Source organism: Xyrauchen texanus, chromosome 9 (genome assembly GCF_025860055.1).
Source record: "Xyrauchen texanus isolate HMW12.3.18 chromosome 9, RBS_HiC_50CHRs, whole genome shotgun sequence".
In the NCBI taxonomy this organism is placed as follows: domain Eukaryota; kingdom Metazoa; phylum Chordata; class Actinopteri; order Cypriniformes; family Catostomidae; genus Xyrauchen; species Xyrauchen texanus.
The window spans coordinates 20,953,937-20,967,142 of record NC_068284.1 but is presented as its reverse complement, the minus strand read 5'-3'; the positions used below and the strand labels follow the sequence as shown (position 1 = coordinate 20,967,142).

Genomic DNA, 13,206 nt, shown 5'->3' with positions numbered 1-13,206 from the left:
TCAAGGTTGGTGGAAGCTTTATATTCTTTAATGATTCTGTATAAACTTCTAGAAAATGTGGAGCCAGTTCTGTAGCATAAGATCTAAAAAATTCAGCAGCAAAGCCATCTGGCCCCAGAGCCTTGCCTGTAGGCAAGGCCTTAATTAACTCGCCAAGCTCCTCCAAGGTTATCTCAGAATCAAGAGAATTGTTTTGCTCAGTTGTCAGTTTAGGAAGTTCTAATGGTTCCACAAAGTTTCTAATATAATCATCAGCAAACGAAGACGTGGAACTAAAAAGATCAAGAATTCGTAAAAGCATTATTAATATCAATGGCAGAGGTAAATATTTCACCACCAGCAGGTTTAACTGAGGGAATGATAGAAAAAGACTCTCTCTGTTTTATATATCTAGCCATAAGTTTCCCTGCTTTGTCCCCCGACTCAAAGTATGACTGTCTTGCCCTGAATTGCCAAAACGCCACCTTCCGTGACAAAATAGAATTATATCTGTATTTCTATCAGGTCAATTCTCTGAGGCAATTAGATAACATTCGGCACTTCAGCTCTGCCTCTACACGTTTAATATTTCCTTCCAATTCCATGAGGTCTTGTGCTTTGCATTTTTGGTGAATGAGGCATACTGTATGATCCGGCCCCAAAGAACTGCCTCCCAAGTGCCTCCCAAGCCACACCCACAGAGGATACTGAGGACCAGTTGGTCTCCACACAGACATTGATTTCAGCCTTTAGCATTTGTTGGAATTCAGGATTTTGCAAAAGGGATACATTAAAGTGATGACTATATGATTTATTTTTCTCCGTATGTGGCAACATCTCTATACACACAAGGGCGTGATCTGAGACTCAAAAAGATTAAATGAGGGACTTAGATATAAAAAATAAATAAATAAATAAATTCTAGAGAAAATCTTATGGACTGAAGAAAAAAATTTATAGTCCAACCAGATATGTTCAAAAGTCTCCAAATATCTGTAAGACCAAGATTTTTACACATTCTGTGAAGCGTCACTGTTGTGCTAGGTGGCTTACACACTTTTGCTTCACTATGATCAAGGACTGAGTCATCAAAAGATTAAAATCTAATCACCAATGCTAGGTGCATAAATATTTGCAAAAATAAGACTTTGTCCCTGAATTTCAGCTAAAACAATAATAACTCTTCCTAATTTATCTTCTCTGTTTGAGACATTTGAATTGAAGATGTTCACTTATCAATGTAATGACTCCCGTGCTCTTACTCGAGCCAGCACTATAAAAAAAAATGTCCACCCCATATCTCTCCAAAATTTTCAGCTTCCTGTGGGGAAAGGTCAGTTTCTTGAAGAAACACTATATCATATTTTTTACGCTTAATAAGGAAAGACAATCCACTCAAATTAACATTTGACATTTTGACATGTAAGAAAAAATAAATTGTGTGTCAAAAGCAGGATTATAAAACCACATTCCAACATTAGTGCAACAGTCAAACCCCAAACATTCTCCAGAACCAAACAAACAGACAAAAACATGTGCATTAACCCATGGCAGCGCCAACTGCCGTCCATCCCTCCAAACTCAAACAGTCCATGTACGCTTAAGAGAACTTCCACAACAACTTTGCCGTTGGATTACCCAAGTCTGGTGATTCTATAAAAATATTGTGAGACAGAATTACACAGCAAAAGTTAATCAATAAAACAAATTCCAGCCAATAGGCAGATTAAACACAAAGAGCATGTAGCTTCACCCATAATACTGTCCTGAAGGTGTAGTATTCTACTAAATAAACTCCAGCTGCTAGGCGGAACCAGCACAAAAAGATTGCGCAGATTCTTCAGGCAGTCAAACGAATGTTCAGTGAGCCGGCCCATTCAGCTGCAACATGAGTACAAGCAAAAGACTTACTCCAATGACTTTGCAAGAAATACTGCACAAAATAAGCTCCAGCCGATAGGCAGAATAAGCACAAAAAGCGTGTAGATTAATTTACAAAACCGTCCCGAAGGTGTGATGCGCTACAAAATAAACTCCAGCCGCTAGGCAGAACAGCACAAAAAGAGCTTCAAACAGTCAAGTGAATGTTCAGTGAGCTGGTCAATCCGGCCGCCACGTGAGCACCACAACACAACCCACTCACTCCATTGACTTTATGAAGGACATCACTTGCTGTTAGCATGTGAATGTTTTATGGCAATCCTTAGCATCTATTCTCAATTTGGCCGGGAATATCAGTGCAAAAGTTACCTTCCGTTGTTGTAAAAGTTTCTTGCATTCCTTGAATCGATTATGTTTCACTCATTGAGTACGCAAGTTACAAGAAAATGCTGTGGTTCTTCCAAGAAAGCCTTCCTTTAATCCTCACCTCACGTAACACAAGGTTTTTATTGGATGATCACAGAAATTTGGCCAGAATTGGTCGGCTCTGTCTCCCTCATCGGATCGCCGAGCCGGAACCCTGTGATCTCGCTCGATTTACAGCTTATGGCCTGCAATGTCGCGCAGACTTGGAAAGAGCCTTCCTAGGAATTCCACAATATTCTGTTCCTCCGCTACCTCCGGGACTCCCACGATAAGGGCGTTATCCAATAGGCTATGGTTTTCCATGTCCTCCAACTTCTCCCAGACACGCTCCAAATCCACCTTGGTCGCTAGCGGATTAGCAGATAATTCCCTCTCCGATGACTCCAGATAATCGGTCCGTTTCTCGACATCCCCCACTCTTGTGACCAGATCAGTAAATTTCACCTCCATCGCAGTAATCAATCAACAAATCACAGCAAGATCCTCCAAGTCAGCAATGACCTTTGTCAGCATTACCAACATGTTCAACATCTCTCGCCGCATTTCCCGCATCTCTCTGACCAAATCGACTCCCTGGTCTGTGGCCTTCTCAGGGGTGTCAGTCTGAGCATGTAAGTGTCTTTTAATGTCTCCAGAGCCAGAGGATTTTGAATTACTGTCATTGTCAGAATTATTGACATATTGTCCTCCTAGAACAGTTATGGAACAGAGTGTATCGAATCTCACCAGTTTATGTCATTAAAAGTTATTAAATCTAGAAAAGTGCGCAGAGCTCGCCGTTCACACGTCCAATCCTCGCATGGCGTCACATGACTCTCGATTAATAACATTTTTAAATATACTTTTTTATAAGTAATTGCATTAACAAACTAAATCGACAATGCTAATCATGGGAATAGAACAGATATCAAAATAATTAGGGCTGGTATTGATAAAGATGTCCCGATTCAGTTCAGATTCACAAGCTCTCGATTCGATTCAGAGTTTGATTCGATGTCGATTCATGTGGGTATTTTTCTGTTATAATGTCCCTTTTGCTATATATTAAAGAAATTATTTCCCAGCTAATGCTGTTAATTATAACAGTGGAACTTTTAACTAGATACATTACAAAAATATAAATTTTACTAATTATGTTTTTATTAGTTTTTCATCATTTTGATGACATTTTAGCTTTTTAAAAATGAACAAATCCATGTATTTAATCAATAAATAAGATATTATACTTAGTTTTTTTGTTACATGTTTATTTTTTAATTGCATAATTTGTACTATTTACAAGTATTTATTTTTGTATTTGTTGAACACGTGATAAAACCAGAACTGCCTCATTGTGAAAACCAGCATTTTTGTAAAAAGCATTTGTAAATGAGCACATATTAACGAGAGAGGATTGGAATGGCTGTATCTCATCTGTAATATGCATGATTAGAATTAAATGTTTATTACAACTGACTGTATTGAACAGAAAGGGCATTAAAAGAGACATTATTCAATGATAAATGGGAAGCGTGGCTCTCATATTTGGACACACATTACAGACAGAACAACTTTTTCTCTTAACATGCAGTGAAAGAATCTCGCTACTGAATACTTCACCACTAAACTAAACAATTACTGGTGAGTAAAATGTAAACATTTACCAGCCAGTTGCCAAATATGTACATTTTGGTCGCATAGCATGAAATTTGGTTGCAAATATGAGTGATTTCCTCTCATTGTAGTGGAGGGTTGCACAAAGTGTAAAATGTCAATCTTGGGATTTAAGAATCGATATTGAGATCGTTCAAATTAAGAAGGCGATCCATCGGATAATCAATATTTTAACCCACCCACAAAAATTATATTTCAGCCCCTAAAAAAAAAAAGCTTCATTTACTCACCCTCATGTTGTTCCAAACTCATATGATTTACTTTTATCCGTGAGACACAAAAGGAGATTAGAGGCAGAATAAAAGCCTTCATTCATTACAAATGGCAAAAAAGTCATGAGTCATTGGAACAACATTTTGGTGTGTAAATGATGACAGAATTTAAATTTTTCGATGAGCAACCCCTTTAAGGTATTTCTTACCATAGTGAGGCGGTCAGTAGGGGGAAAAATACCCAGACAGATGGACAGAAGGACCCAGCCTCTGTTCGTACTTTTCTGGCTCTTATTGTCTGTTAATTGCTTACAGATCTGACAGTAGATTTCATCTCTAAAAAACAAAAATAATATCATCAAAATTCTGTAACCATCATCTCTTTTTTGAGGAATGCAATATATCAGACATAATGAAGAATCAAATGACCCTTCTCCAAACCCATCAACAAGTCATTGATCTTAACCTTATATCTTGTCGTACAATAGCATATCCCACAATAATGTGTAATTTCTCCAAGGGTGTCATTGGGCGATCAAAAGTTGGTCCTTCTCCAAACAGCACATCCTCTTCCTCCGCAACAGCCTGCATTTTAGGTGTTGGTTCTTCAGGAGGCTGTAAATTTCAGTAGAATGATTAGTACTTTACACAACTTAAAAATAGTTGTTGGAGTTGAAGCTCGTAATATTGACTATTGACTTGAAAAATCACATCTAACCTCTTCTTCGGGAATGGTTGAGGGTTTTCTTCTCCTAGTCCCAGTTCCTTTCTGTTGTTTCGTTTTCTTTCTTAAAATTTTCTGCAAATACAAGTCAGACATGAATAAAGACATCGTTAAAATAAGCAGTGAAGGTTGTAAGTTTCTGTAGCATTAAAGGCAGTGTCTAAATTGTTTACATGATCTAATCCAACAAGGCTACTGAGTCGCCGTGCTTGTCTCTGACCGAGGTTCCTCTGGATGGAGTCAGCTATAGCAGACATACGCTCTTGCTTTGGCTCTGGAAGATCTCCCATAAATCTCAGTATGATCCACCAAACTGTCAAACAGGCCTGGTGAAGAATCATGAAAATATCAGAGAGATGAGAAAGACATAAAAGACTATATAAGATGTAATTTCACAACTTGGAAAAAAAAACATATACAAGTATTACATTTCAATAGTATTTGAGTAAAATACAAATTTCATAAAAACATTCTTCAGAATTGTTCTGAATTACAGATCCTCAAGTTCTGAGAATAGCACTTACAAGGATATCTCCCTCATCCTCATGATAGAGTAGGGGTTGACGTAGTCGCTGTTGGATGTTTGAGTGGTTAGAGGATCCTTGGAAGTGCAAAGATGCAAATTTAGAGAAAGAGAACTCCGTGAAATCCTCCTCGTGTTTTTTCTTCTCCTCGTGTTTTTCCTCCTCCACCTCATGTTTTTCCACCTCCACCTCATGTTTTTCTACCTCCACCGCATGTTTTTCCACCTCCACCTCATGTTTTTCCACCTCATGTTTTTTTTCCTCCTCCTCATGTTTTTCCTCCTCCGTATGTTCCTCTTCACGGTTGTCCAGCTGAAATGGCATCACCATCTCCCTCACAGGGCTTTCTATCAGTTCATCCTCTTCCAGCTTCAGTGGCTCTGTCTCAAGATCCTACACAAAGAGATGGATATTGGGTACAAATCATTTCAAGTTAGCCTTAGCTTAGCAGTAGTAGCAGCAGTCAGCATTACAACATGTCTTTGAACATGTCTTACATATTTTTACTGGAGAAAATCAGTTAAAATTATTAATGTGATTTTCTTACATTTCCTTGTGATAACTCTACCCTGATACCACACATATCTTTTTACGTTGTTTACTCATCAGCAATAGTCATATAAGATGTAAATCAATATCTAATGTCCCGGATGTCAAAGACATTCAGCAGATTAAAATTATTTTTAAATTAGATCTTTTAAAGATGTTTAACTGATGTAAATTAGATTGCGATGCTTTTCAGATAAAACAATCTAAAAAAAAAAAAAAGACGTGTGCTATCTGGGTATTTACCGCCAAAATGACAACATCTTAGGAGAAATATATGTCACATTAAGTATTTTCTCTCCCATTAAAATCCATTATAATACATAGTTACTTAAAACAAGACTTATAGTGACAGTGGAACTGGAAGGCCATTTTTTTTTACTGATACTATTTTTAACACATCAGTCATACACTGTCTACAAACTGATGAAATTTTAAACAGAATGCTGTTTCATTGACCTTTAAAAATCGATAAGGCTTAATTCAATTTAATTATGTGGAAGAAAAAGCTTGTCAGAAAAACATTGTCTTCCTTCATTGATTGCAGCTTTGTTCTTTTGGCAAAATGTTTTTATTAAAAGTGAAGATTGATAAAAAAAAGTTGGTTCTAAACGTATTAAGGGCTGTTTACAACAAGTGCTTTTTGTGTCCGCCTGTACTCTATTTTTCTATGTAAACAAGCTCTAGGTGGACCTCTTTAACTGTTGCACAGTTTCTTACACTGGAGATCCACTGACATTTGTAGTTGTACAACAGGAATTCTGCTTTCAAAGACGATTTTTAAACAACAAATTTGAAATAACACAGACAGAAGGCTTCAACAAAAATAATGTCAATGAACAACCTCATGGTACGTTTGTCTTTAAAGGTTTAAAGGTTAAAGTTACCACTGAAAATCTATTAGTCTATGGAAGAAATGAATGGTATTTTTACTTCCTGACCCAGACCGTTGCACTCTATATGGCTGGTAGAAAGTTGGCAGCCCTAAATGCAGTATTTATTGATTGATTGTGTATTAGGTTTATTGTCTTTTATTGCAAATAATTTTATGGCTAACAATGCATATTAAATCTGATGCACAAAATGTAATGTTGTACATAAAACGACCCAATTAACAATGAATCTTATCTGGACGTTATCTGTAGCATACTTTTTACCATCAAATAAGTGTCTTATTTCCTTATTCTGATGTAATGACGACTTACCTCAAATCCCTCAGGTGCCTGACCCTCTTGTCCTCCTATTGTACTGGGCAGGAAGCCAAAGATATTCTCCAGCATTTCCTCATCGTCCTCATTCTGGGATCTGGAGGCCTCTTCATTTTGTCTGAGCACTTCCTCTAGGCGTTGCTGGAGCTCCAATGCTGTCAGTTTCTGAGCCTCTTTTTCCTGCGAAGTCAAGAACTCCTGGAGAGGGATAAAAGTATGAATGCTAAATTAGTACATATAAGCATCATTAGCAAAAAGCTATATGTGCTAATAAGACAGCACACCACATCAACAAGTTCTCCAAAACAACATTGAGCAAAATAAATAATGAAAAACCCCTCTAAAAGAAAAGCTCACAGCAGCCTGACAAAGCTGAATAGGCTTGTGTTTTGGTGGTTTTTGAGGGGATTTGGGAACTTTTCTGCTGGTCATGGCCAACCAGCTAAACCAGTTAATCACTCTAGCCTGCTTTCAAAAACAACACAGAGCAAAATACTGTAAACCCCTCTGAAAGGAAAAGCTTACCGCTGATTTGTCTGGTCTGTTTAGTTGTTTTTTCAAGGGGATTTGGTCACTTTTCAGCTGGTCATGGCCACCTAGCTAAACTCCAACTGGAAGACCAGCTAGACCAGTATAGCACCAACTTTGTCAGGTTAAGAGACCAGCTAAAACCAGCAAACCACTCTAGCCTGCTTTAAGCTGTTTTTTTTTTCAGCAAGGAAAATAAGGCATATATAACAAAACACCCCCACATAAAAGCAGATCTACTACAAAGCTCTACCAAAAAGGAGTAGTGTCTATGCTACACTACTCCACCATGAACTCACATCCATTTTCATTTTCTTAAGGGTTTTCCTGGCCAGAAGTCCTCTGGTCTGTGCCTGCAGTAGTATCACTGCATCTCTTTTATGTTTCAGGTCTTTTCTTGCTAGGTACCCGCGTGTCTGCGTCTGCAGAGTGATGGCTGCAGCTCGTCTGCGTAAATACTGCATATTAAGTAGCCGACTGCGCACTTTCGCCTGCAGCCGAGCAAATCCCTGCTTAAGCTTAAGGGGGAAACAGAAACAGTGTGAGGAATATTTTATTAGGAGAGGACAACAAAGACACTGCATATCTTTTAGGGCTACTCAATGCTTTTCCTGCATATCTTACTTTGCAGAACTCTGTCCGGTCTCTGTGGCCACGCCAACACCTCTGTAATACCAGAGCTGCCCTCCTCTTCTTAACAAAACTCTTTCTGTATGTGGATGGAGGATGACTTAGCTTAAAATTGCTCTACCAATCAACTACATTAGTAAGACTTGGACAAAGAAAAGAGACAATGGGGAATGAACCTGTCTTTATGGGCGAGCATCACTCTCTGAATGACAATTGACTTCCTGTAAAGCTCTTTCTCTCTCTCCAGTTCTAGGAAGGAGTCGTGAAAATCCTGCCAGAGGAAGAAAGAGGAAAACACACAGTGGGGGAAAAAAAAGATAATTTAAACCAGAAAAAAAAAAGAAAAAACCTACATGTAAAACAAAAAAATGTTATGATGTAAAAAGAAGAAGAAATAGCATTCAACACTTTAAGTCACTAATAAAAAAGTTTATGACATTGACCATGCTAATGCAAATTCTCAAATAATGCTCAGTCGTTAGGTTTCGCACAAACTTTGCTGTTGTCGTTAAAGCAAAAGAGGTGCATACCAAATACAAAGAAATGAATGTCATTTTTTTCTATTTTCAATAAACTTTTCTTTCAAATTGTAATGCTGATAATATAATTTGGAATGGGCAAAAAATTAAACAAATTCAAACTTTTACAAAAGTTTTTTTCAGAATGAACCATCAACATTGACATATCAATATATCTGAGATACCCTAAGGAAGATCTTGTTTTTTCCAATCTTCCAATCATCTTCATTTTTGACCACAGCCCTGCAGATGGCTTCACAGCACTTGGCAGCAGGCTCCTGATTAACACAAATCATAATACTTAGTGTTAATGTAGTAATATTTAATGCACTTATATATAGATATATGCATTGGATATATGTATGTGCAGTTATATATCTTAGATGCACAATATGCTTGTGGTGAATAGAACTTTGAAGCTCAAAAAATCACATAAAAGGCAGAATAAATGTAATCCATACAACTCCAGTGATTTATTTATGTCTTCTGAAGTGATGCAACACTTTCAGAGAGTGGAGATTTATAGTAAAATAGGACTGAAATATTAATCTGTTTCTTACCCACATCTATTACACTGCTTCTGAAGACATTTATTTAACCACTGGAGTCATATGGATTACTTTATGCTAACTTTATGTGATTTTTGGAGCTTGAAAGATCTGGTCACCATTTACTTGAACTGAATGGAGCTGAGATATTCAATATCTTTGTGTTCAGCAGAAGAAAAAAAGTCAGACACATCTGTGATGGCATGAGGGTCAGGAGATGATGAGACAATTTTAATTTTTGGATGAACTTCACCTAATTCAACTACATTCATCAACTAACACTTTATTGACTAATTAAAATATTTTGTAGGGCACAACATCTGTGAATAATCACAATGTTCCTTACAGTTTTGGGGTCACAGTCTACGGTCTTCAGCAACACACGATAGCGGTACAGGAATTCTTTAAAGCTGTGGCGGATGGGATATCCTAACTTGCGTATTCTAATGGTCTCCATCATGCCAGAATAGCGAAGTTGCTGCATGCAGAGTTCCCTGTTAAAAGCCTGACAAAAAGATGAAGAATAAACAAGTGATAAAGAGTTTTCTGATGGCTAAAAAATATAGGATATGTAACTAAGGGCATTTGAGTTAATACCTTGGACATCTTTTTGTCATTTGGTTTGAAGCAGCGAATGAAGAATGGCTGGCAGAGAGACAGAGACTTCATCAGAGAATCCAGAGACTGACGGAACTGAACACTCAGGGTCGATATCTGCCTCCTTGAATCATTTCCTTGCTGCGTAACATGAAAGACAAACAATTTATTGCAAAATCATTGTCATTGTTGAACGCGGCAAGTCAATACATCTGTTTATATGTCTGTCTTATACCCGTAATGAGTTCTTTGGTGTTATGAGGATTTGGTTCATTTTGTTAGACGGCATGGTGTTGTTTTTATTTTGCTCAGTCTCAAAGATCTGATTCAACAACTTGTTGGGAGATTTCCGAATCATATCCATGATATCCATGCTCAGGGCATCTCTGTTCTTCTCTAGAAAACCTGATAAAACAAATCTCTTTCAGACCAGGAAATCCACAGACTTAAGAACTGACTTGCTTTCTCAATCAACTGTAGGGGCAATTCACTTCAGTATATGTCATGATGACCAAGGTGTACAATAATGAATTGTACCTTTGCAATCATAATAAACTGTTCCAGCAAAGTGCTGAACCCCAAACTGCATGCTGTGGTTGTTCTTGGACGGGATATAAAGGGGGTTCCCACTGTGTTCTTGATTCATTTTGTTTAACATAGTGGCATCGGTACCCTGGCATGATAAGAGAATAACACAGATGTGTTAGAACCAGACAAGAATAGAAAGCAGACATGTTGCCAGATTAAGCTTACCTTAGGGAAGTTGCTCTCCTCATTTATCAGTGCCAGTATGTTGAGAGGTTTAACAGCCAGCAACTCCAGGGTTTTCTGGTTGTCAGCAAATGCAATGCGATTCCACGAGATCCCTTCTTTACTGTACTCATCCTGCTCCAGTTTAAAGATGTGACTCACAAAGAACTGCTGCAGCTGCTCGTTGGCATAATTAATGCACAGCTGTTCAAAACTAAACAACCACACAAAGTTTATCATTAGATTTAGAAAGTCACCAAACGGAATTGCAAAAATAAAAATTGTTTTTCGAAACACTTCCCATGTATTATATAGTATTTGGTCGATTGAACGGATAGTCTCACTCCCAACTTATGTCATTGGTTGAGCCAATGTTTCTAAGTTAGGCTGGTACGTATGCTCAGATAAACAGCATTATTTTGATAGCCTTATTGAGCCGCTGTGTATAGATATTTCAGGAAAAATCAAGCTAAAAATGGCTAGTGTTGGGTAAGTTACTTACTCTGATTACAAGAATGTAAAATGTAATGAATTACACTACTTTTTTGATAAAAAAAATTTATTAGATTGCAGTAACTAAATACACCAAATGTCCTACTAATAGTTGTCTTGCATACTAAGCTGGGATAGGAAAAAGTTTTTCAAAATCTTTTTCATCAGATTTTATACACTTACCTGTTTTTATTGAAATTCTCAAAGCCAAAAATGTCTAGCAGACCAATGGACTTGCGTGAATTAGAGGAATCATCAGTCTGGGATTTGTGAATGGTGCTGTTCACTTTTGTAAACACCCACACAAACAACCTTCCATACATGGCCTGTTGGGGAGGACAAGGCCAAAAAATTACAAACATAAAATAACTTGCCATTTGCAATAAGGAGGCTGAATATTTAAACACGGTGAGGGTATCAGCTCATCCTTTATCCTAATTTGATGGGTACCTTGGCAAAAGCATCTCTGGTGTCTGTGGCCTGCTCTGAGCTCAGGGGTTTAGTGACTTTCTCTCTGTTTGTCATAAAGGAGCGATGGGTAAGACTATTTTCAAGATCGGCCTTATCCACCTACAAAGTGACATGAAATGCATCAAAATCATTTTGTAGCCAAATATCTGATTACATAAAACACTTCTGAAAAAATACTAATCTTAAAACAGCCTTAGGTGGTTTGCTGGCTTAAGCTAGCAGGTATCCAATCCCAAATTGGAGTTTATCTACTGGTTTAGCAGGTGAAGTAATCATAACCCCTATAAAACCATTAAAACGTACCAGCCTAACCATCTTGGCCTGGTTGGGAGACCAACCTCATGTTATTTTAAATTTCTTTTCTTTTTTTTTTCAGCAGGGAAATCAGTAAGTCTAAAAATATAGAAACAAACAAAATATAGCTCTGAAGAGGAATTTGTCTATACCTTCAACAACTTGGCAGTGATAGAAAAATGTTCAGATGACAGGATGTCACAGCTGTCCATGTTATTCATTACAGTGCCTAAAACAATTATCCAAAGCAATTTAATAACTTCGATTTATGTTATTAAAGGTTACCTATGATAACATTAGTTAATGGAATATTAGTTTACATAATATTAACAAGAAGATTGTCACTGACCTTGAAAGTCGATGTTCCCCATGTGCAGGATGGCAGCAAGTAATTTGAAGATTTCCCAGCAGTCATTGTCTGAGAAGGCAAGGATCTTTAGAGCAACACGGATCCGTCGGAACTCATCAGCATCATCCCGACCATCACTGGTCAAACAATCACCCTGAGACAACCATCAGGAAAGACAGTTATTGTACTTGCTCCAGAGTTAATGATTATCATTACCAAATCCTGATATGGGAATCTGAATTACTTACTAAACCCTAAATGAAACACTCACCTCGGTCAGATACTTGAACTTAGATCCATTACCAAGTGACAGAACTTTCTTTTGCTCATCTGGCATCCCATATAACAGGCAATAGAAAATGTGGTAGTTCTTTTCTTGGGGTGCCTTGAAAATAAAAAAAAAATTATAAAAAGGTTAGCACTACTTTTTTATATATATATATATATATTTGATGCAAGAAATTTTCTGAATTGACTCTTGTGATGTTTTTGTTCAAGTGTTGTCTCACCTGATGACAGACACGAGACTTCTCCAGCAGGTACTGCTCCATGTGAGCTCCCTCTATAACACCCTCTTTATTAAAGAACATCTCCACGTATTTCCCAAAGCGGCTAGAGTTATCATTCCGAATGGTTTTGGCATTCCCAAAGGCTGTGTGGATAGGCATAAGTGAGACAGTTTACTATGGAACAGACTGACATACTTAGTTTAAACAACTTAACACATAATTACCCTCCAGGACTGGGTCGGCCTGTATAATCTGCTGCTCTATCCAGGAGTGTTGTCCACTCACAGCAGCCAGGAACTGCAGGATGAGTTTAGTGCTCTCTGTCTTTCCTGCACCAGATTCTCCACTGGCACACACAAAATATGCA

General features: G+C 37.6%; 1 protein-coding gene across 1 annotated transcript in view; it reads right to left on the bottom strand.

Moving 5' to 3' along the window:
- Positions 1 to 13,206, bottom strand: part of LOC127649167 (unconventional myosin-VIIa-like) — a 30,917-nt gene that overhangs the window by 14,815 nt on the left and 2,896 nt on the right. The window contains exons 5-26 of the mRNA XM_052134139.1: positions 13,064 to 13,185; positions 12,840 to 12,982; positions 12,602 to 12,715; positions 12,331 to 12,484; positions 12,134 to 12,210; positions 11,667 to 11,786; positions 11,400 to 11,542; positions 10,728 to 10,938; positions 10,512 to 10,647; positions 10,210 to 10,379; positions 9,975 to 10,115; positions 9,724 to 9,882; positions 9,015 to 9,107; positions 8,488 to 8,582; positions 8,306 to 8,390; positions 7,981 to 8,199; positions 7,151 to 7,351; positions 5,400 to 5,630; positions 5,049 to 5,201; positions 4,870 to 4,950; positions 4,618 to 4,766; positions 4,361 to 4,487 (exon numbers count right to left, since the gene is read on the bottom strand). Of these exons, the coding sequence (XP_051990099.1) occupies positions 4,361 to 4,487; positions 4,618 to 4,766; positions 4,870 to 4,950; positions 5,049 to 5,201; positions 5,400 to 5,630; positions 7,151 to 7,351; positions 7,981 to 8,199; positions 8,306 to 8,390; positions 8,488 to 8,582; positions 9,015 to 9,107; positions 9,724 to 9,882; positions 9,975 to 10,115; positions 10,210 to 10,379; positions 10,512 to 10,647; positions 10,728 to 10,938; positions 11,400 to 11,542; positions 11,667 to 11,786; positions 12,134 to 12,210; positions 12,331 to 12,484; positions 12,602 to 12,715; positions 12,840 to 12,982; positions 13,064 to 13,185 (3,124 nt within the window). The remainder of the gene's footprint in view (positions 1 to 4,360; positions 4,488 to 4,617; positions 4,767 to 4,869; positions 4,951 to 5,048; positions 5,202 to 5,399; positions 5,631 to 7,150; positions 7,352 to 7,980; positions 8,200 to 8,305; positions 8,391 to 8,487; positions 8,583 to 9,014; positions 9,108 to 9,723; positions 9,883 to 9,974; positions 10,116 to 10,209; positions 10,380 to 10,511; positions 10,648 to 10,727; positions 10,939 to 11,399; positions 11,543 to 11,666; positions 11,787 to 12,133; positions 12,211 to 12,330; positions 12,485 to 12,601; positions 12,716 to 12,839; positions 12,983 to 13,063; positions 13,186 to 13,206) is intronic.